This window comes from Limulus polyphemus, unplaced genomic scaffold (assembly GCF_000517525.1).
Source record: "Limulus polyphemus unplaced genomic scaffold, Limulus_polyphemus-2.1.2 Scaffold1857, whole genome shotgun sequence".
NCBI lineage: Eukaryota > Metazoa > Arthropoda > Merostomata > Xiphosura > Limulidae > Limulus > Limulus polyphemus.
In genome coordinates this window covers 51563-75264 of record NW_013667467.1, presented here as the reverse complement: position 1 = coordinate 75264, position 23702 = coordinate 51563, and the positions used below count along the sequence as shown (strand labels likewise).

Below are 23702 nucleotides of genomic sequence, written 5' to 3'. Positions count from 1 at the left end.
TGTTGCTTTCTTTCTTTCATAAATCTGGTGGTTCAAAACGTATCATTCTGTGGTTACTGGTAGGGATCCTATCACAAAGATATATATATATGTATATATATATCTGCAGTCCAACTTCCCTGGCTACCAGTGTCGGATATGGGTGCCATGACCCCTTAAATCCAACCCGAGTTGTGGAACCTCGGCTGTTTGGTCGGGGCTAGACCATCATACTTGTATTATATTCCACCCTTTTAAATTTTCTGTAGTTCTGGGTAAAGAGCATACCTGTTCTGTATGTTGTGTGGTGTTCCCCACATTGCTACCACTACCTCATGGTACATATTTGTTCTCTGCAGATGCTTTCTGTATGATCTTTCCTCACCGACTCCTCTGTCTTCTCAGTGTGGGATTCTAGCTATTAGTGTCAGTGGAGGTATGTATGTTGTGGAAGTTATCATTTTCCTAAACTGAAAATATATTTCCAAACATACTTACCTCTGCTGACACTCTCCCTCCCTTCGTCCCCACTAACAGCCAGTGTTAGTGACCGGAATGAGGTAAGTCTCGAAAAAGTGATTTTATTGTCTGCATACAGTGCTTATATACAGTACCTGCATAGAGGGCAAGTGAGGGCCGGCATAAAGTTCTGCAAATTTGATATTGCTGAGGGCAGTCGAGTGGGGTATATAAAGACTGGAGCAAGCAAACACAACATTAGATGGCAAAAATAATGATCGAGAAATAGCTATTAGTGTCAGCGGAGGCAAGTAAGTTTGGAAATACATTTTCAGTTTAGGAAAATTATAACTTTCAAATATTTCTATGGTTGTTTTACAGTCTGGTTCTAAAAATTAACAGGAAAGGCTTCCATTATTTTAATACTGTAGAATGACCAGACTTCAGTAACCAGTTAACTTTCTTCTTCTCTTCAACTTCAAGTTGTATTTCTGTGGACAAACAGGTGCATTCTCTTTTATATTTAATCTCAGAATATCAGTTTAATCTTCCTTTTCTTGAAAAAATCCTGCACCAAAACTAGATTTTCTGTTTGTTTTACTTAGTTTCTTTAGTGTATGTCAATGACTTTTAAATTTTAGGTGATGTTATTTTATTTTTTATTTTTGTGAACTTTTGATGTGAGCAATAATTGATGTATCAGTTTTAGTAATTCTAAATTACACTTTTGTGTAAGTTATAACAAAGATGAACAAAAGTTTAATACCTGGCTAAGTGCAAAGGGTTGAAGATTTTTTGAAATATAGTAATTATTGACAAAGAAGTGTTAGTAAATTACCTTCCATTAGCACTTTCTCAGTTTATTAGAAAACTATTTATATCACTGGTGCCACTTGAAACTTGAGATAGTGATTACTAAGTGACTTTACCTCATAGCCTTATGTTGTAGACGTACATTGTAATTTTCAGAAGGAAAAAACTTTATTGTAGAAACTTTAAACTCTTGTATTGAGCACAGTATATGAACCAGCAGTGTAAGTATTTACTTTTTCTTCCTTTTGATAATAATCAATTTTGGTTATTCAGTAAAACAGGTAGATTTGAGAGTTCATTTTTGGTTACTTCAGGAAAAAGTAATCGAAGAAAGAGAACAGCTTGAAGAGGGTCTAAAGAAAAATGCAAAAGAAAGGTTATCCACCAATGAAAAACAATTAGAAGAAGAACTGGCCGTTCAGCAGAAGGTGCTGTTAGATGAGAGAGACTATTCAGAGAAAATCCTTGCTGAACATTTAGAAGAGAAAGACAAAGATGTACAAGAGAGGTTGAAAAAAGAGCATGAAATGGTACAGAAGGTGAGGAAACATTATAGTTTATTTCAATAAATTCATGAGACTTACTTTATAAGTGCATGTACTACTACTGTGTTACACAGATGTTTCTTGTTGTTATTGTCCCTTGGTAGGTCAACAGTAAGTATATAGATTTATGATGCTAAATCTGGGGTTTGATTCCCTATGGTGGACAGGGTGTAGATAGCTCCTTGTAGATAGCTTTACACTAAAGCAAACAAATAAACTTATTCTTTTTTAATCCTCTTTAAGGGTCAGTGATAATAAATTTGAGTGATTGGAGCATTTACTACATAAGAAATTGTAATAACTTGCTTCTTTTATTAAACATTTCAAGTGAAGTGTTCCTATTAAGAAGCTTATGAAATAAATGAATTTCATTTTATTGGGTTTGTAAAATGTAGGAACATATTGTTACAACACTGATATAAGTGGTAAAGGTTTATCTTTTTGGATGCAAAATAACACCTTTATATATTATATAAGCAGGACTGCACATACCTGCTTCCTTCTGCATAAAGTAATTATGATGAGTTATTCTACAAGTTGCTTTCAAGCCACATTCAAGTATCTTTTTCCAAGAAAAAAGGTGCTATTTCCCAAGCACACAAGATAATTATTTTCCTTAACTCTTTCACTTCCACATTTATAGATAAACAGCTCTACCACTTCTAGGTCAAAAAACAAAGACACTTTAATATTTCATTAGTTATAAGAAGCTTGAAACTGGTTAAACACTGGGGAAGTTTGAAAAGGAAATACCCTTTCCTCACAATGATAGAATATTATAAACTTACATGGCTGTATAGGGGAACATACTGTCAATAGCAGCTAGAATTAAAATAATATAACATTTTATCTCTAAATAAATAAATTCAAGGATATTTATAATACAGAGTATTTAATATGGCATTAAGAAATACAGTTTTCATTTCTTTTATATTTAACGTTCCCACAAAAATTTAAAATTTTATATCTTTCTTTACTATAGAAGACTGAAATTGCTGTCAAATTTCACATTTGTTTGTACTATAGCACATGACTGACTTTGCAGGCTCGGAAATACCAGCTGTCACTGCTATCTGACCAAAAACGAAAATGTCACCTCAGTCATGTCTTATGATAACTAAATATAATACAATAAGGAATCTAATAAAAACTGTGTGACCAAAAAAGGATTGAGTGTGAGACTGATAGGAATGACATCAAAATTGGTAGCCAAACTAGTAGCTACACTTACAGCATTGATAAAAGTTTTACAGAAATACTCATACATTAGTTAGCCAGGCCACATTTTTGTTCGACTTGGGGCATGATGGTGGGTAAAATAAAATAAACTCTCTTTAAATAGGATAATTTCATAAAATTTAATCAATATGTAATGAAAAGTTGGCAATGAATAATCAATAATAACCATCCACCAGTATGATTGTTTTGAAAACTTGAGCTACAAACTGTTAATCTAGTTTGCTTGGCCTAACCAATTCTTATGTATCTGCACGTCCTTTCACCTTATAGATTTGCTGCTCTAAATCAGCTGTCTTTAATCCAAATGACAAAAAATTAAAAATGGTCCACTTTTAATCTTAGGTGAAGCTGTAATAAAAATGTTAGACCGATAGCTCAGGTGACTTTTTGCGTAGGCATGCACCAAAGTTTTCATCAAAATTTAATAATTTGTTTAATAACTTTGCACATGTGACTTATACCAAATGAGACTCCTAAATGTAGGTTGAAAAGATCTATCAATGTACCAAATTTAAAAAAATCCATAAAAGTTAAGTATGTTTTTATGTCAAATAAAATTTCCATACTTTTGTTGTGAAGAAAAAAGAGAGGAAGAAACTCAATCGAAATTGGAGATGCTATATCTCCAGTATTTCTTAATGGATTGCCTTGAAATTTGGTATGTGAAGTAAATCCAGTAGAGCACATTCACTGAAAATATGTGACAGTTTGGATTACCACAGTCTGAGATGCAGTAGGTAGAAAATCGCTAAACTGTCACTCCTCTTAATAACACACAGTATGTCCTGCAGCAGGTTGTTTTGGGTGCATGACACACTGCTCTGTGTCTTGATATATAATCAAAAGACTAAAATTCATCTGTACTTAAAACTTTCATTGTTCACTGATAAATAGTGTCTAAAGTGGATTAATATTTCATTAATAAGATGATTAATATCTGATGTTACCCACGTAATCTTATCATAATGCTACTTTAATTTGCAGTCTGGTTTAGTGTGAGAATGAAGAAATAAAAATATAGCAATTATGTATTTTTACAGGCATGATTACTGTCAGTTTCATCAGTTGACCCATGCCAAATTGTTATTGATCCATTTTTCTACTGAGAAAATAATACTTTTTCCAATACAGTGCCTTACCTTACACATAATAGCCGCCATCTATATGTGCAATTTTTGCTCATCACTAGCCTTGATGCTCCCACCTACCCTCATGTGATTACACCTAGTATAGCTGCACTGTAGCATGTAAATTAGTATATTTCCTTCACCAAAAGGAATGTGACACACCCTCCTAGCACAGCTGATTTCCCTTTATACTGTAGAGCATTACCATCACTTTTCAATTTGGCACTTGTGTATCATGATGTGTATTTTTTTCACTCATGAAATTTTCAGAGTCAGTAACTTCCACGTTGGCTGGTGTCTAATGACACAACTTTGTTCTCGCAAATCTATCAACTACATTGGTGTTAGGTTTGTCTTTGGAGAAGTGATAGCTTTTGTGCAGTGGGTGGTGTAGTCTTTCATGCAGTCTGAGCTTTCTTTTGTCCCTGATATACCTTTGCTTATGCTTCTCATTCATGATGGAAGAGGTTTTACTTTTTTGTTTTCCCACCTACCTTTGTCTCATACACATATTGTTTTGATTATGCCTCAGCTTTTTTTTCGTGATTTCATGACTAGGTTTCTTAGGTATGTTTTGTTTACATATTCAAGTATTTTTACCCACTACTTTGGAGCATGCATGCCCTGTCTTCCTTCCTTTGTTATCCCATATTACTAAGCATGATTTCGTGCTGTATTGCTTATGTTTGACACCTAAACTCTGGGATATTTTCAAACCAAGGGGATCAGATCTTCTGATTTTAGTTTGTGTTATTTAGGCTTAGGTTTTCCTAACTTCATCTTACACCCACTACTGTTTTTTTCATTATTTTTCTTTCTTTAATATTCTTTTGTTGGTAATCCAACATTCTCCTGTGGGGTTTTTCACAAATGCTCATTCACTTCTTTTCCACAATGGTGTGTTTTTCTTCTTCAACATTTTTACTTCTTATTTGGTTGATCTTTTGCTAGAGTTAGTTGTGGTGTGATGCCCTTGTTACTCGATTGCTTTTGTCTTTCTTATATCTCTTAGGCTTTCTGCTGGCTCCTTTCATCCACCTGTATAATTTACTGGTATGCTTGTTTCTCTGATGTTATATGTTAGGGCTACATGCCACTGATTTTGCTGTATCCTTAGTGGTTTTCCATATCTCCTGCTCCTTCTTCACCTCTCTCTGTTACCACTTCCCCTTCCTCGTGCCATTCATCCTTCTACCACTCAGAGACTTTGGCACTGTCAGTCTTAGTGGTAACTGTTTTATAGGCTCAAGGTTACTAGAACCTATTTCATTTGGTTTATGAACCTTTGCCCTCTGTTTGAGGCTAACTGTTGAGTACTGGGATTTCTGTCAGAGAGCCTTAACCTTTGTTTTTAACTCTCCTTCTCCAATGTCTCCTGTTCCCATTATTTAACTTCCTCCAAGGTTTGTGGTAATGTTAGTCATAATGGCTACAATTGCTGTTGGGTGGCTTTCTCATCCTTTTCCAGGTTTTTCTTCTCATATTTTTGTGTTTCCCAGGGAATATATAGATAGGAGTTGAGTCTTACTTTCATGTCTCATTCGGTTTCTTTTCTTCCCTCATTTTCCTACGAGGAATTTCTCACTTTATGGTATTTTTTTGCCCCAGGACTTAGGATGACCAAGATGGACATCTCAAATGCTTCTTTTTTTCATTTGGCTTTGTCCCAACAAGCCTCTTACAGCCATCGTCTTCTCCTCCTTCGGGAGACAGCACATTTGGGTTGGTTGGTTCAACTTGGAGGAGTAACATCTCATCTTTTTTACTTTTTACTTTTATTTACTTTTTATTCAAACCTGAATTCAAATAAAATAAATAAATCTAACTATTAAGAAAATAAAAAAAATATTTCAATTAAAACCAGTTCCAGAATTATATGAAATAAGACAGAATTTTGTTTAAAACTATTATCTAAAGTAATTTTTATTAACACAACAATTCTACAGGTTACAAATCAAACTTGATACAAATCAATTTTCAACTTTAACTGTTTGTATAAAGAAGTAAGTACTGAGTCTGGATTTTATCAGTTGTATAACTTGTTTCATGATTGATCTAAAACATAGATCCCAGAACTAAATTACAAAATAGGTATTGTTGGGTCATCTTAAAACCTATATTGAACATCAACTAAAATATAAATTCAAAAATTAAAGAGTAAAAAAAAGAAGCAAAAATTATACATTTTAACGGGGTAAAATATTCTCAGTGTTATTATGCACTTAAAAGGTCAGATGTAGCTGTAGAAAAAAAATGTCCATTGTACCCTCATTCATGTAACAAGTGCATACTTAAAGTCAGAACATGTACCTGTTTTCATTAGTGAAGGTTTTGATCTTGTGTTTAGTTTAATGTTATACATTGGCCCTTCCTTCATAAGAATCAATCTCCTTATCTTACTTTACTGTTGTGTCCCTTTCTCATTTTTATGGAGCCAGGGAATGCAAAATGAGTTATTTTTTTACATCCAGGATGCACAATTGTGCATTAAATGCAACCACTGTGAAGAAATATGTTGAATCCACCACCAGCTGATTATCCTCTTGTATTAAAGAACACTACAGTAAAGGCTAGGAGTTTCATTAGATGTCTTTCAAATATCTCTATTAAAATTAAGAATTCCAGAAGTTGAATAAAGCAAAAGATAAGCAATAATTAAGAATTTATGAAAATTCAATATTTACAGTTGTATGGCTAGTTTTCAGTTCTGCTAAATTATGAGTTTCTTTTTTTTATTTTATTATTATTTGTATAGCTTAAACTTAAGCTACTACACTTCACCTTATCCATTTTTATTTTCTTAGTTACAATTCAAATTAAACATTTGCCATGTGTGATAAGTTTTCCTTTAAGCAAAAGCAAAATGTTTTTTTTTCACAGTTTGGGCAAATGAAAAATAGTGACGAAATGAATAGAGTGGAGATTATACATCAGTAAAAAATGTTATATATTGTGTGGTTCTATCATAATGAATGTATGTAACCATAGGCTGTTTCAACACTGATGCCATACCAGAAAAACTAAAAGAGACAAAAAAATTGTAAAGTCCTGATGTTTATTAACCTACTTTTATGTACTGAGCAATATGATGCTTAAAAATAGTATCAAAGTGTTGAGATGTAATTAACTAGTCTTAACACAGTACAGTGCCGCTAATCACAATTTCATTTGCATCATATTTGGGTTTATTTAAGTAAGCAGATGTTTAAAAAAAATATTTTTTTTTGTAATTAAACAGCAGTAGTTTTTAAATGTTATTATATGAATAAGGTTAGTTGTGTTTATGGTCCTTTTTTTGTAGACATATTACTGGCTGTTATTGATTATTTCATAAATATTTGATCATAGTTTATCTTGGAAATAGTTCCAAAATTTGCTATGTGGTACATGGTATGCTACTTTTGGTTACTGAACTTATTTATTAGGCTTCTGCTAATAGATCACAAGTGGTGAATATTTAATCTGAGCCATGTTTAACGAAAACAAAATCATTATTTCCAGATCTGGTTTTGGGATTATAAATCTAAGTTGGACTCAATCATGTTTAAATATTTTTTAATACTCTATAACTTTAGGTGTTACGCAAACTAAAAATTGTTATCTGTTAAATAACATAGCTGAAAATAACTATGCAGCATTTTAAAGTCAGTTTTATGTATTTCTTTACTATTGTTTGAGTTAACATTATCAAGGGTTGAGATTGTTGATATTGATTTCTGTTATAAAACAGTTTGTAAGATATTATGAAACTGATTTTTATGGTTATATCATTTTATACAAGGAGTTGGCAGAAAAAGAAGTTAAAACACAACTGTTAGAGAAACAGTTACAAGAATTGAGGTCAGAGCAAGAAAAAGCCAAAAAAGACGTTCAAAACCAGTTTAGTGACCTTGTTGAAAATGAGCTGATGTGTTCCATCTGTTCGGAGCTCTTCGTTGAGGTGAGTATATATGAAACATAAGGAGGTTATTCTTTCCAGTAGGTGCTGACACTTAAAATAATAGTTGTGCTATCTTGTAGCCTTCTATTCCAAAACAAACTACTTTTTTAACATTATATTGACTTGTCATACCACCCTAGTTGACTTTTTTTCTTCCAGTGGCTAAAATACTTTAAATAATCCAAAAGAAGAAGAAAAATTGTTTTCTGATCATCATCAGATGAGTAAAATTGTAGTGAATAATGTAAATATCAAACAAAAAAAGAGTTAATTAAATATGGCAAATTTATGGACAAAAAAATAAAGTGTGCAGTTTTGAATTAAATTCAATTATTAAAACTATAATTATTTTTTTTATTTATTTATATGTGCTTATATGAATATGTATATAACGTACATGTGTGTGTTTAAACTATGAAGAACAGGCTCAAACAAATGCAGTAGGATTGGCAACACAAACAATAACATCAAGTTATAAATTATAGGTAAGGAATTATAAGAGGTGTCTGCAAAAAGTAGGATAAGGATACATCACCTACCAGATTTAGCCTCAATTTGCATGCCTTACCTGGTATATATATAAAAGCAGTAGCAGCAGATGAAAGTGCCAAAAGCCCACAACATCTTAAGTGAATGCTTCCTTTCACTGTTTGCAGCAATTGTGGAAACATATCTGCTTAGAAAAAAAAGAATAAAAACACATCAATTATATCAGACCACTAGAGATAATAAATATAACTTATCCTCTGAAATAGGTTTCCACCCCCCAAAATGGTCAAAAATATTTTGAAACTGTAAACAGCTATTGAATCGTGGATGTTAAGGTTCAAAATAATACTATTATATTAAAGATATACTATAGTATTTTCAAGCCAAATTCTCGGTAGTAATACCTCTTATTCTCCTTCTTTAATGACCTACAGCTCAATGAACTATTTCTTACTTATGTAACGTAACTAGTTGTAACACATACGTGTATGTAAACTAATCAAGTTTCAAAGTTGTGGTAACACAGTGAACTTAATACACCAAAATAACCAGAGTAACCACAATCATAAAAGCTAAGTGTCAGTTGGTCAGTCAGTCAATCATGCTCAATTTCTCTGAATTTTGTGAGTTACAGGAGTCCAATTCCACTTTTTCTCCCATAATACTTCCTCTTTTCATTGCTCATTCCAATTGTAACTGAATTCAATTGCTAACATAGGCATAAGTAGCTCCTAAATTGTGGAACATTTTCTGGGATCTGGCTCTAGAGTAATGGTCTCGCCATTTCAATGTCCTTGAGATCTTGCTTACCATATTTTTCTGTTATATTGTTATAGTAGAGTTAATCTGTAACATGTAGATGCTGATGTTAAGTTTGATATTGTTATAGTAGAGTTAATCTGTAACATGTAGATGTTGATGTTAAGTTTGATATTGTTATAGTAGAGTTAATCTGTAACATGTAGATGTTGATAAGTTTGATATTGTTATAGTAGAGTTAATCTGTAACATGTAGATGTTGATGTTAAGTTTGATATTATTATAGTAGAGTTAATCTGTAACATGTAGATGTTGATGTTAAGTTTGATATTATTATAGTAGAGTTAATCTGTAACATGTAGATGTTAATGTTAAGTTTGATATTGTTATAGTAGAGTTAATCTGTAACATGTAGATGTTAATGTTAAGTTTGATATTGTTATAGTAGAGTTAATCTGTAACATGTAGATGTTAATGTTAAGTTTGATATTGTTATAGTAGAGTTAATCTGTAACATGTAGATGTTAATGTTAAGTTTGATATTGTTATAGTAGAGTTAATCTGTAACATGTAGATGTTAATGTTAAGTTTGATATTATTATAGTAGAGTTAATCTGTAACATGTAGATGTTGATGTTAAGTTTGATATTATTATAGTACAGTTAACCTGTAACATGTAGATGTTAATGTTAAGTTTGATATTATTATAGTAGAGTTAATCTGTGTGAGGAAGATGTTGATATTAAACGTGATATTTTCATGGTAGAGTAAATCTGTGAAATGAAATGTTGATGATAAATTTGACAGTTATGGTAAATTGTTTTAAGGCAGATGTTTGTACATGTATTAAACTTGACATTGTTGCTTGTTTTAAGCATATTTTTTGTTTGTTTCTTTTTTATTTTTAACCTTTATGATTTTGACATGAGTATCCATTAATGATTCAAATGCTTTAACTTTCAATAGGCAACAACTCTTCAGTGTTCACATACCTTCTGCAGAAGCTGTATTGAAGAATGGAAGAAGAAGAAAAAGGAGTGTCCAATTTGTCGCACTCGCATTGTTTCTCAGACCAAAGCTCTAGTTGTAGATAGTTTTATTGATAGTATGGTTACCAAACTCAATCCCCAGCTTCAAGAAAGAAGAAATACCATCTTGAAAGAACGAGAAGCAAAAAGTATATTTATTGTACAATTAAATATTGGAAGAATGAACAATTAAAAAATATTATAAAAGGATATTATAGAATGTATCTCTTGTCCTCTTGTCTTGGGTTTTGATTGAATTTTCTTTAAAAATTTAAGCACTGTTTTTAAGCAGGTTTCAAGCAACTTCAGTTGTTGTGAGAAAGATAAAACACTTTAATCAGTGTATCTAAAATATTATAATAATTATATTAAATATATTGCAGTGTGTTAATTAGATTAGATCCATCTCAAAAGTCGCTTATGTTTCTTGATTATGTATGTTTTTATACATGTGCTCTAATGAATTTAATTTGAAGCTTTCTTTTATCTACTAACATTATCAATATATCATTCTAAAACTAGTAAACAGCTATGCCTATTCTATACAGTAAGCCATATATAATTTTATCTTTATTATTATCTGTATGAAGTTCAAACGAGAAATATACTGCTCAAGAAAGTTAATGGATAATCAGTTTTCCATGTCCAGGTTATGATAAGACACAACTACTGTTATTAAGTAATGTCAGTTGCTCCCTTTGGTTTGTTTTTATGTGACACAAGTGCTAGATAACCAGTCATACAGTCTGACATGCAAAGGCAGACTGGCTCACTAGGCAATTGGACAAGTGCCTGGTGGTCTGCACTCATCCACTGTATGATGGTGCCGCCTTTTAGAAAGCATGTTGGTTTCCAGTGTCCATTCATTCTATACTATTTAAAACCCAGATATTGTTCTGTGACAAAACTATACATTTAATACATAACTAAATCAACTTTATACACATTATCAAATCTGTACTGAATTGAATAGAGGAAAGGAAAAAGTATTTAAAAACCTTAGTTACTGAAATTTTAATATTTTCATATGCAGCAAAATTCAGTATACAGTATTACTTTTGTTTCCTTAGTGAATACATTTTAAACATAGTTGTCATGGATAAAATAATATATATCTGAATAAGTATGTCCAAAACTATTTATTTGTGTACAAAATTTTTGTACAGTTTTTTTTTGTAAGTATTCAATAATACATTCTGTCCCATTTAGATATGTATACCTTAATGTCGGTTTCTTTGTTATGCATTCTGAAATAACTATTTATGGAAGGCAAGAATTTATTAGATGTTTTTGTTACTGATTATGTGATCTTTTTAAAATAAGTCTTGAAATTAACTGTTTGTGTACAGATTTTTAAAGTTTTTAAGAGGTAAAACTAACAGTGATAATAAGGTATATTAAATTTGAGGCATGATTCCTTAAACTCTAACTAGAGGTCCATATTTTGAAACAAATGCAAATGTTAAAAAAAGATTAAAATAATTTTAATGGTATAAAACTAGCAAGAAAAATTACTTTTGTACTGGATATTTTGTTTTTACTTTGATCTGAATGTGGCTAGCTTATCCGGACTATAAATCTGAGGTTTGTATCCTGTTGTTACAAAATTGCCCTTTGCACTTTGGGCTGTGAGAGCACCATAAGGGTAACAGTGAATCAAGAGTTAGCAATAGATGCTGTTGACTAGTTGTAGATAGTTTTTAATATAGATTTGCACAAAATTCTGAAAGAAACAAACAAATTTTATCTTTAAAATACTAAAAGTGTCAGTTTAAGTAACCAGAAATTTGCTATTTTGTAGAGAAAGGAAAAACACAACAAAGTACTGCTGGTGAAACTGCATTACCAGTAGGGGCTCATTCTGTTATTGTCATCACAGACAGCGACTCTGACTCAGACAGTGACAGTTTGGGATCTGATTCAGATGCATCAGTTTCTGGAGATTCTTGGGCATACTATGGTGGATATGGGCATTGTTTCAACTGTGGTAATGTGTTCTCTTTTTTTCAGTTATAAAATTTTAAGGATCACCTTTAGGTGCTAATGTATATAGCTTCATTTCATTTAGAGCAACCATATTATACTCTAGGTTTAATATTCCATGTTTGTCTTTTAGTTTCATTTTTGTGGAATGTGGACATAGTAGAGTTTTATAATTGAAAATAATTGTTGTATGTGGTAAATTTTTTTATACACATGTTATTGCAGACCATGTCAGTTTTAGATAACATACAGCATTTGTTAAATAACTGGAAAATGGTGATATTTTAGGAATAGTAGTTTTTGTTCTGTATGTTTCTATGTGAAAATGATCTTTGAAATTATTTAATACAATCATTTCTAATTCAAGTTAAGTAGCTGTTAGATGTCTTAATAATTACACAGGGATAAAATATGTGAAGTTGAGAAGTGTATGAATAGCTTAATCATGGAAATTGTAAATGCAATCCATCACATACAAGCCATAATTGGTGGTGTGGTGTGAATGAAGAACAGTACAATATTCATGGAATCTGAAGTACCAGTTTCATCTCCCGTGTGTGTACACACACACACACACACACAGATATATATGTATGTCAGTGAAACAGAACACGATTCAAACATATGAAGTAAGTAGCATACAGAATCCATACATTCAATCTCATTTTAGGAAAATGACCCAAATACTATAAAATGTACATTATGAAGAAGTAAATAAAAATGTAACTCATTCATTTATTTATTTAATTCTATAATATTTCATAATCGAATATTTTCTTTTCTATAAGGAATTATTTTTATTTTATTTTCTGGATATTAAAATTTTACTTACCTATGATGTAAAAACATGAAATCAACAATGTTGCCATTGTTCACACTTAGAGAAAATCTAAATAATTTGTTTGTTAGTGGCAGGATGAAACTTAGCAAGATAACTTGCTTTTTTTTTTACTTGCTAATGAGTTAAATAATCGTGTGCATTGAGAGATGTACTCAGTATTTTAATATAATTCAAATACTGAAAAATTAATCTGTTGTATGAAAATATACTGATTTGCAAATTACTATGCTTCATTGATTGTAATGGAAGCAAATGTGTGATTCATACAGACCTGCAAAACTGGATTTTTAGGGGAGTCCCTTGAAACTAAACTTCTGGAATTAAAAAAAAGAATCCTTAGTTTTTGTCCTTCAATTTCTCATTGAAATAAAAACTACTTTTAAGTTTTATTCCAACGTATTTTACTTTTTTTTTCAATAAAAATATGTTGTTAGCATATTTTAAAATTCCTAGCTAGGATTAATCTACCATGATGCTTGGTTACTATAAACGTTACTTCAGTATACCATATTAATTCATGTTATGTGTGAATTTGTTCATTTGTCTGCAAACTCCTCTCACAGTTTTGGGCCAAAGATGGCAATTGGAATCAGGGTAGCAAAAGGGTATCTTAATGTGATATATATATATATCCCAAACCAAGGAGGGCTAAACATGACTGGAATGTTACTGAGGCATGATGAGGGTCTACGAGTAGGTTTTCAGATCTTAGGGCAATGTGTTTAAAACTGTGCTCATACTCCTTTTTAGAAGCTAATGGCACCAAGCTCGGCACACATGCTCAGGTACCACAGGCAAGTGTTCTATTTTTTCTTTTTATTATTATATGGATCCCTGCTTACAATAGCTATGGAAGTAATTGATAATAATGGAAGGGCTTGGTCATACATTGATGCCCCACAATAGATTGTGGGTACTTTATTCTAATTCTAAAGACATTGTACCGAATAACTCAGTGACCCCCTTAAACAATGTTGATGTGCTTATATACATTTTGTTGCAATTCTGTCTACAACTTTCCCAAAAATTTGAGATTTCACATGCTCATTACATCAATTTGATTCTAGAACTCTCTGTAGACAACAATACAAACACCTAGATATTTTAAAGCTTAAGCCACAACAATATTTTAAGGACATTTTTGAGGGAATTATGACTTGTTTTCAGGTTGAAAAAGCAAAATTAAGAAAATAATAGTTTCAACAAAAATCTTTACCATTCTGATAATAAGTGAATGTAAATACATAGCCTTAATTGTAAATATTAATTTAAACCCAAGATAGTACTTTTGTTCAAGTGATTTTGCTAAACTTTTGTTTTGTCTTTGGTATCCAAACGTGTTGGCTTACAATAAATGCAATTCTCTATACTATTGAAAATTTTAATTGCTTAAGTTTTATGTAAAATTAAAGCACTAATTCAAAAATGAAGAACACTGATGAATACTATAGCTTACAATTAAAATTCAAAGAACTAATTAGTTGAAACTGATTGACTGCTCCCTCTAGAATTTAATGCTGAATTTCATTTAAGTTAAACCTTGAAAACTTGTCAAAATTTGAGATATTGAACCAGGAACTAGACAACAAATTACAATAACAAACCACTAACCCGAGCACTTACCACCACTGATGTCACAAAAGCTATATCAGAAATCATAAAAAAACTAATGCTGAAAATTAAACCTAACAGTAATTTATACTAAAACATTAACAAAGCAATAATGAACAAAAGGAAAGAAGAAACTAAGAAGGAAATACATACAAACAAAGGCTAATCAAATTAAAACGGATTGTGATAAAACCTTAGCAGAGGTCAAGCAATTCATCAAACAGCAGCAGCAAAATAACTGGGAAAATTTGGTAATTACATAGATAGTGACATTAACCCAAACTTATTCTGGGCAAACATTAAATCAATATGCAGATTCAATTAAATGCAAAACAATTTTTTATTATAACTAAGCAGCTACAACAGAACAAAATAAAAAAATTTCCTACAACACCTAAAAGACACATTCTCACCCCAAATCACCTCACTTTAAATAATATCTTTAAAATATCAGTAGATAACTAAATCTAAGAAAATATACACAAGTTCACAAATAAATTTCTAGTAGACATTAACATAACACAAACATCAGACAACACAACTCATGAACGTAATTATATAATAATATATGACATAACACATACCACCAAATCAATAAAAAAACAACTCCCTTGGTTAGGATAACATCCCAAATGTGCCATAAAAAAGTTATCAATAAAAATACACATCTGGTAGCCAACATTTTAAGCTTAGTCTTATGATCTCAAAACATACCATCAAAATGGAAAACAGCTTCAGTGATTGTGATATCCAAACCTGACATGTTGCCACAATACCCAGAAAACTTGACCAATAAGCTTAACCATTACAATAGGAAAACTTAATGAAAGAATCAACATCAAAATTCTACTGAACTTCATAGAGAGCAATCAATTACCATCAGAAATACAAAGCAGTTCCAGAAAAACAGTTATCTTTTGTAACCAAACCTTTACATTGAAAATGAGGGCATTATTTCTTAATGGCTTGGGTACAGTTTTTGAAGCCTTTTGATGTCCTAATCACTTCTCTATGTGAGCTTTTCTACTTGTGTGGAAAACATTGACATATCCCTTCTTCAATGTGGCTTTTGGTTCTACGTCATGTAACAGTCTCTTTATATGAACATTTATTTTCAGAAATAGCATATTTCTCCAGCCATAAGAATCTATGGTAGCGTTGCACTGTTGAAGGTTGAAAACATTGACATATCCCTTCTTCAATGTGGCTTTTGGTTCTACGTCATGTAACAGTCTCTTTATATGAACATTTATTTTCAGAAATATCATATTTCTCCAGCCATAAGAATCTATGGTAGCGTTGCACTGTTGAAGGTTGAAAATTACCATGAAAAAATATATAGGTGTTAAGCATCTTGCATAGGAATTCCCTATCTCACATCTGTGACAACTCATCACCATTTTAGTATGCAAATTGTTGTTATGCAGGGCAATTAACTTTATTCCTTTTAAAAGTTGAACATGTTTGTACTTTATTGCTTGCTGTTTTATCTACTAATTTTCTGTTTTTTCTATCTTGTTTCAGGAAGACGTGGTCACTGGGCAAATGGTTGTCCTTATTATTAATGTTATAAATAAACAGAATGTAAAGGATTTTTTTCAATAAATATACTTTCAGAACATTTATATGAAATAGAATGGCCATAATGCATTCCTGTTGTTTAATTCAAAAAACTTTGTGAACACAACTTATTAGTGTGATGAAAGCAGAAAATCATGTATAACAGAACCATGCAGTAAATCTTAACAAAGTTCATAAACCTGTATTACCATATGTCTGTCAACTCATTGTATCGTAATAGGCTGTTAAGATTGTCTAGCAACTAAGAAATAAATTTTTGCGGGCTCTCGTCATCTAAAGAAACTTGAAAGTGGTTTAATGTTTTCTGCACCTTTGATCAATTGCAGTTGTCTAGAAAGAAAGAAATAATTATGTATGACTCCAGTCAGCTGTGAAATATTTAATGTGACTTGCTTTAGTTGTTTCCATAACTTTAAAAAAAAAAGTCCCTAAAGGTTTTTTTTGGTTGTGGAAGCTTGGTTTAGACTTATTTTAATGTATTTCCTATCCATCAATTTGTCAAGAAAACAGAGCATAAAATTGTTTAATGTTCCAATCAACTGTGAGAGGCTTCACTTGGACATAATTGAATCTCTTGTTTCACCATGGACTCCCTCAACAAGTAAAAGCTGCTTTTTGATATCAAGTAGTTACAACTAATTAATAGAACTTTCAGCTATGATTATTGTAATCATTTTATTACTAGGGATTTGTTTATATAAGTAAAAATCTTTTGTAGGCTAATAACTAAAATTCTCTATTGAATAGTAACATAGGCTGTTGAGCTGATTTGTACAAATGTCCATTTCAGATACTTTAATTCAAGTCAATAAGTTAGCCACTAACATTAGTTAAGCAGTCTCACCCAAAATAATGTATATTTCTTTATATTAAGGTGAAATATTGTGGCATGCCTACACAACTATTAAAAAGATGATTTGTATCACTCACTGTTCTTTCATCTTATATAAGAAAACTTTTTGATTCTTACATATGAATAAGTTGTTGAAAAACTCTTACCAACCCAGCCAAGCTAGTCAAGCACAAAATGAAGCAGGCTTTTTAAACATTTTTCCATGGCTTTACATCCTATTCTCATCTATTTGTATTTTTATATTAGTATTTATGTAATCATGCTATGTCTATTTTAGCTATACTGATCTTGATAAATATGTTTCTAAAATCTCAAAGGTGATCTTCAAAAGATTCTTACTTTTGCCTTTTTTAATGTATAGTCTGCATTAATCTTCCATTAGCTATTATCCACTTTTTCTATGTATTGTAGAATGCAGTGATATATCCACTAATTTCTCTCTTTCTGTTTGCTTTTCCTGTGAACAGATTTGTATTTTTCAACTTGGATAGACCAATGATAAAGAATGTTTTCTAAATGAGCTTTATATTTCTAGTTGTAGTTCCTATTTATACTTCTGTGAAAAATGGTATAGTCTCAGACTTTTGATACGAAAGAACACAAAGATTTGTATATAAAATTAATCTACAGTTTGTTTATCATTCCTTTCACTGGTGTAGTGTCGCTAGTGAGAGCTGATACCGTTGAAAACTGCAGTACTAGCCTGGTTACAATAAGGAATTCATTATACAGTATAAGCAAATGTGTTTCATTTATCCATACCTTAACATTGCAAGTTGCAAATTATAATAGCCTTATACCTCTTTTGTTATGAAAAGCACAAAAGTGTGTGAGGAAAATTCACACTAAGTTATTGGTTGTTCACACATTTGGCATATTTCTTCTTTGTCAGTACTGTAATCTGAGAATCTTGTATCAAAGATGATTAGCTGCTATTGAAACTTTAAAACAAGAATTAACATCAAATAAGAATACCAAACAGTATCACTTTTTCTCACTATTAGTTAGCGATTAAAACTTCAGAACTAAAGCATTAGACAAGTAGAACCTAACAGAATCAATGAATAAAATTAGTTATATATTTATGTTAGTTGTAAGTGTATATAATAGATAGAAGGATATCACTTGTAATAAAATTAGATTGTAGAGATTAAAAACATGCATGTTAGATTAATTAACCTTTTGCAATCTGAAATTGAGTGTTCATTAACTTCTTTCTAAGTTAGAAATAGTATTTGAAATTATGTTTTGTTTTTATATTCAATAAAATGTAATTATAAACATTTTCAGGCTCAGATTTGTTTTCAGTGTTTACCTGGAATAAAAACAATGTTACAGGTAACCTGCATGGTAAAGTACTCGTAAAGTTTACTAACTAGAAAAGAAAATTATGCCTTCTGTCAGAAACAACACATAAATACATACTAAATGATTTAAATGTTGTTATTGATAAATTAGTACTTTAATATACTATATCAGTTACAAAATGTTATGTTTATGTTAGTCAATTCAGCCGCATGTAACTTGTGTGTGTGTGTGTGCACACAGTTGTCTCCGATTTCTGAATAATTTGATATACATAATATAAAATATACTTGTTAAATGATTTTATCAGTGTAAACTATTGTTTATGTGATGTATTCTGAGCTGATTATCATTGCAAGTTTCTATACAATGAAAGTTGATTTTGAACTGCTGATAGGAACCTTAAATAGGCCATTTTGGTATTTCTGTATATAATTGTTTACAAAAATAATTAATAATTAGTGATTTTCCAATATAATGAATGGAATTGTGTATGTGTTCTGAAACAAAAAATTTAGATATATTAGATAGAACAATTAACTATCTTTAGTGTCTTTTACTTTCAGTTTTGTATGTATGAAGTCCCTTGGTTTGTTCCTCTTGATTGTTATATAGATGTATATTCTACCAAGAGGTATATTATGTGTGTTTGACTAACAGTAGCATAACCATTTCTTCTTAGTGTATATGTGAAAGGCTCAGTAGGTAAGTTTAAGTGTTGAATTTAATTTTTTTCTTTCAGCCTACATCTTTATTTTGTAGCATATATAAATTTAAGCGTTGAGGTTATGTTTTTTCTCTCTCTCTCTCTCTCTAAACCTGCACCTTTATTCTCTGGTAAATGTAATTTAAAGTGTTGAGTTTAATTTTTTTTCTCTCTGTTGTGGCTTCTGATCTATAGGATCTAATTCAGTAAATGTTTGAAGTAATCAGAGTAAAGAACTTTGTGCTTTATTGAGCATTTCATATTTACAAAAACTCCTAGCAGAGATTGTTGAAATAAATTTTCAAATGGGAAAATAATTTACAAAATCTGCTGTATTTTTGTGCTTCTTTTAAATCGTATGTTTAACCTATGTTTGTTAATGATATTTTTATGAACTTTTCAAATATGTTTAAAAAATGGAATGAAAAACAACCTTTACCCCCTCTCCCAAATTTAATGACTTTTAGACATACATATATAAACAGTAGTGGTAATTGTGAGAAATACTCACTATGTTATCCCCAAACATAAACTGTCCATCTTTCTCAACTGCTTTGATTTGTTATACCTCCAGGAATAGGTACTTGCAGCACAACACAAGTAATAGTAAACTCAATCTAAGGATTGCCTTGTCTGCTTTGATGCTTATGCTAAACTTAAATTAATATGTGAGGCTGATTGATAGCCAGCTGATCAATCACAAAACGTCTCTTCTTATTATTTTTTTTTGGAACCTAAAGGTACCTCAGAAATGCACCGACTTCTTAAAGTGCACTGTTGGACAGTTGAAAAGGACCAGCATAGAACTAGGCTTTAAATCTTATGCCATTCACTTTATTGTTGTGAACTTTGCATCATTTGCATGTTATTCCTCAGAATAGACAGTTTTTTATCTGTCATCATTTATATGTGTAATCATGTAAATGGAGCCTAATTAGACAGAGATGTGATCCTATGAAATTGAGGGAGTGGGTGTGCAACAAAATTCTCAAAATTGTTTTAAATCATTAAGGACATTTTTTGTTACAAATATGACAGATTCTGAAATTATTTTCAGTCTCATATGCTATACAGGATCTCATAAGTTATGTTATTGTTTTACATTGATCCAAAGAATCTGGTCACGTACTACAATGCAAAATTCATAGACCTCAAAAAGAATTACATTCATTTTATAATGTTTAGCATCTAATATTAAGTCACCAATTTGCTATTAAAACATCTAAATAAGTGTTTATTTCGGTTAGATTTTATAACATAGTAAGACATCTTTGTAATTAAATGTTAGATGTGTTCTGTTCAGCAGATTTCATAAGACCATAAAAAAAATTACAACCAATATTTCTCTTGATTTTCTTGCATAACTGCTATTATCTTATTGAAATTTACTGAAAAAATGGTTATCACAATGCATATAGATTCTAGTATGCATCAGTTTACTTTATAATTAAAAAAAAAAAAGTTGTAGAATGGGCATGAACATACATTATATTCCATATCTGTCTTTTGAAAGATTGCTTGTAAATGATTACTCGGTAGTTTGCTCTAATGGTACTTGATTTGTACAAGTATTGTCATAATATTTCCTGAAATTACTAATTTGTATGTTAACTGATATATAATGTTTGATATTGGAACATATGTTAAAGTGTCCAAAGTCCAGTGTTTACTGATCATCCTAACAGTGAGTAATATATATATTTAGTGCCCCAGAATGTACCAGAGAATATGCAGAACCCTCTGGCTTCAAGGGACCTAGGAAGCTCCTGGACCTCCAACCTTTATGGGCTGGGGCCCAGGACCTGCCAGAACTTTCATTTGCTGTTCTCATCCTATAACTCATGTTGATAGTGTTCATTGTGATTGGTTATTATACAAACAATCATATAGTGCCACAGCAACATAATGCCTATAAAGTACATGCAGTCATACTGTTCCCAAAGTAGTATGGTAACGCACTCACGGATCCCAAGAGATAAATACCACTTTATAAACATGTAGAAATCAATGTTTGAATGGTGAAGACTACTTCATGTGACATGTTGAAACAAATGTTCATGTTTCAGTAGAAGCTTTATGAAAATTCTGAAAAGGGTATGTGCAACTATTACTATTGGTAATAGAAGCAGTTGAGGTAGAAAACTCAAGCTCTTTAAAAGTGATGTTAAAAAACTAAGGGTATGCTTTTTACTTAATATAGGACAATCCAGGATTTTACTTAATATAGGACAATCCAGGAGAGATCTTGCCAGTTGCCAAGCTATAAGTAAAGGAGTGCAAGTTTTCTCCAGAATAGTAAAATATAGATTTGCATGAAGTAGTCTCAGTATTTGTATACCTGCTCGGACAAAACTTATGAGAAGAGATAACCAAAGGCTGAAATGGACATAAGACTTCAAACAATTGGGTGAGCAAGAGCTGGAGGAGGGTGTGTGGCAACAATCAAAGATTTGATGGAAGAGAGAATGGTATCACAGTCAACATACAATACCTATAGTGAAGTATGCTGGAAAACCATTACAAGTGTGGGATGCATCTTGACCAATATGTTTCGAGATCTACACAAAACTCATGGTATTGTAATTGCGGGTAGATACAGTCACCACACATGCTCACTTTTTCAGCCATGGGGACGTTACAATGTGACTGTAAAAGAGTAGCCCAAGAGTTGGCAGTGGGTGGTGGTGACTAGCTGCCTTCTCTCTAGCCTATCACTTCTAAATTAAGAACGACTGGCGTAAAACCAGTGTGTACTGCTCTGTTAAAATCAAATACAAAATATTAGTACATTATCGAACTAACTCGCTTTCTTTTGTGTTTTCTGTAATAATGCATTGTACTAATGATAAATTGGCCATTTAGTTCCAAATACATATTGTTTGTGACTCCTATATGTGAATCATCTGTCTATTTCCATAATTATTTCGCGTACATATTGATACATTATATGATTATATATTTATTCGTTTGTTTTCAAGACTGTTTTTTTTTACGAACTTGCACAACAAACTTTTTTTCACTAGGTAAACCTGGAATCATCAGGTGATTTACATGAAATGATTACACAGAAATAAATTTAAACCGAAAGAAAGTGCGTAAACATCAAAAGGGACATATCAAGCGATTAAAACAAGAAACAGTATTTAAACAAAATGTTTCAATGTAGTAATGCATTATTAAATTTCCACGAAGAAATAATCTAATGAAATTTAAAATACTCATTACTTAACGATCAATTATACAAAATCAAAATGTCCTGTAAAAGGGAAGCATAAGTATGGAATTACTTGTTAAGATGTCCAAGAGGAGATAATTAAAATAGATATAATCTAAACATTTAGTTGTATCTGTTTACTGTAAGCACGAAGAATTTTAGTACGTGACATTTGAGAATATCGTATTTGCTTATTCAACGACTAGACAAGCCTTTTGAATTTGTAACAAATACAGTACTTTGATGTTCTGACGAAACGTACAAAGAAAAGCAGTACACAGTAATTTTATATTTCAGTAGTCATCAAAAATCGGCAAATGAATTAGGATATTAAATATGTAATAAAGTCTAAATTGTTACATTTAAAATAAATAATTGCGGCGATTCTTCAAAGACTGCATCTTACTTGACCATAGGGGGTAGATGGCGATTCTTCAAAGACTGCATCTTACTTGACCATAAATGGTGGATGGCGATTCTTCAAGGACTGCATCTTACTTGACCATAGGGGTAGATGGCGATTCTTCAAGGACTGCATCTTACTTGACCATAGAGGGTGGATGGCGATTCTTCAAGGACTGCATCTTACTTGACCATAGAGGGTAGATGGCGATTCTTCAAGGACTGCATCTTACTTGACCATAGAGGGTGGATGGCGATTCTTCAAAGACAGCATCTTACTTGACCATGAGGGGTGAATGATTTTTCCTTTTTTGTGTCGAAACCTTTATGAAGTTAGGCCGTGCGCAGAATATTTGAATTTTTTTAGATCAAATCCGACAAATACTGTGCGAAGTAGCATGCTAATACTACTAGGGTGTGCCCCCCCCCCATAAAATTAAAAAAAAATAGTTGTTATGAGGTTAAATCTGGAAGCAATTTTGCATGCAATATAGCTTAAACAATTTAATGGCTGTTCATATAAAATCCACAAACATCCAATGAAAAGTCAACAAATCATCATTCTGTTGCATGGGTAGCTAGACTTAAATTAGCATAAATATGTATGTTTTATGATAGTAAAATACTGTACTATTTATATGCAGGGTAGTTATTAATTTTTATGTTATATTACTAATTTAAACAACTTGTACAACAATATTATGTTTGCTGTTTCAATCATTGGCTAATGTATACGTACATGCATGCACTACTGAAATAATATTGTTACGCCTCCAGTCGTTGGTTAATTTCCGTAACTTCGTTCCGACGAAACTTTAGCGACACAAG

At 31.4% G+C, this 23702-nt stretch overlaps 1 protein-coding gene across 1 annotated transcript in view; it reads left to right on the top strand.

The window, feature by feature from the left end:
* The window catches only part of LOC106465173 (E3 ubiquitin-protein ligase rnf8-B-like), a 39119-nt gene extending 22681 nt beyond the window's left edge, over positions 1 to 16438 (top strand). Inside the window, exons 5-9 of the mRNA XM_013925375.2 lie at positions 1566 to 1790; positions 7944 to 8102; positions 10317 to 10527; positions 12180 to 12365; positions 16338 to 16438. Of these exons, the coding sequence (XP_013780829.1) occupies positions 1566 to 1790; positions 7944 to 8102; positions 10317 to 10527; positions 12180 to 12365; positions 16338 to 16378 (822 nt within the window). The 3' untranslated portion in view covers positions 16379 to 16438. The remainder of the gene's footprint in view (positions 1 to 1565; positions 1791 to 7943; positions 8103 to 10316; positions 10528 to 12179; positions 12366 to 16337) is intronic.
* Positions 16439 to 23702: the final 7264 nt, after the last annotated feature.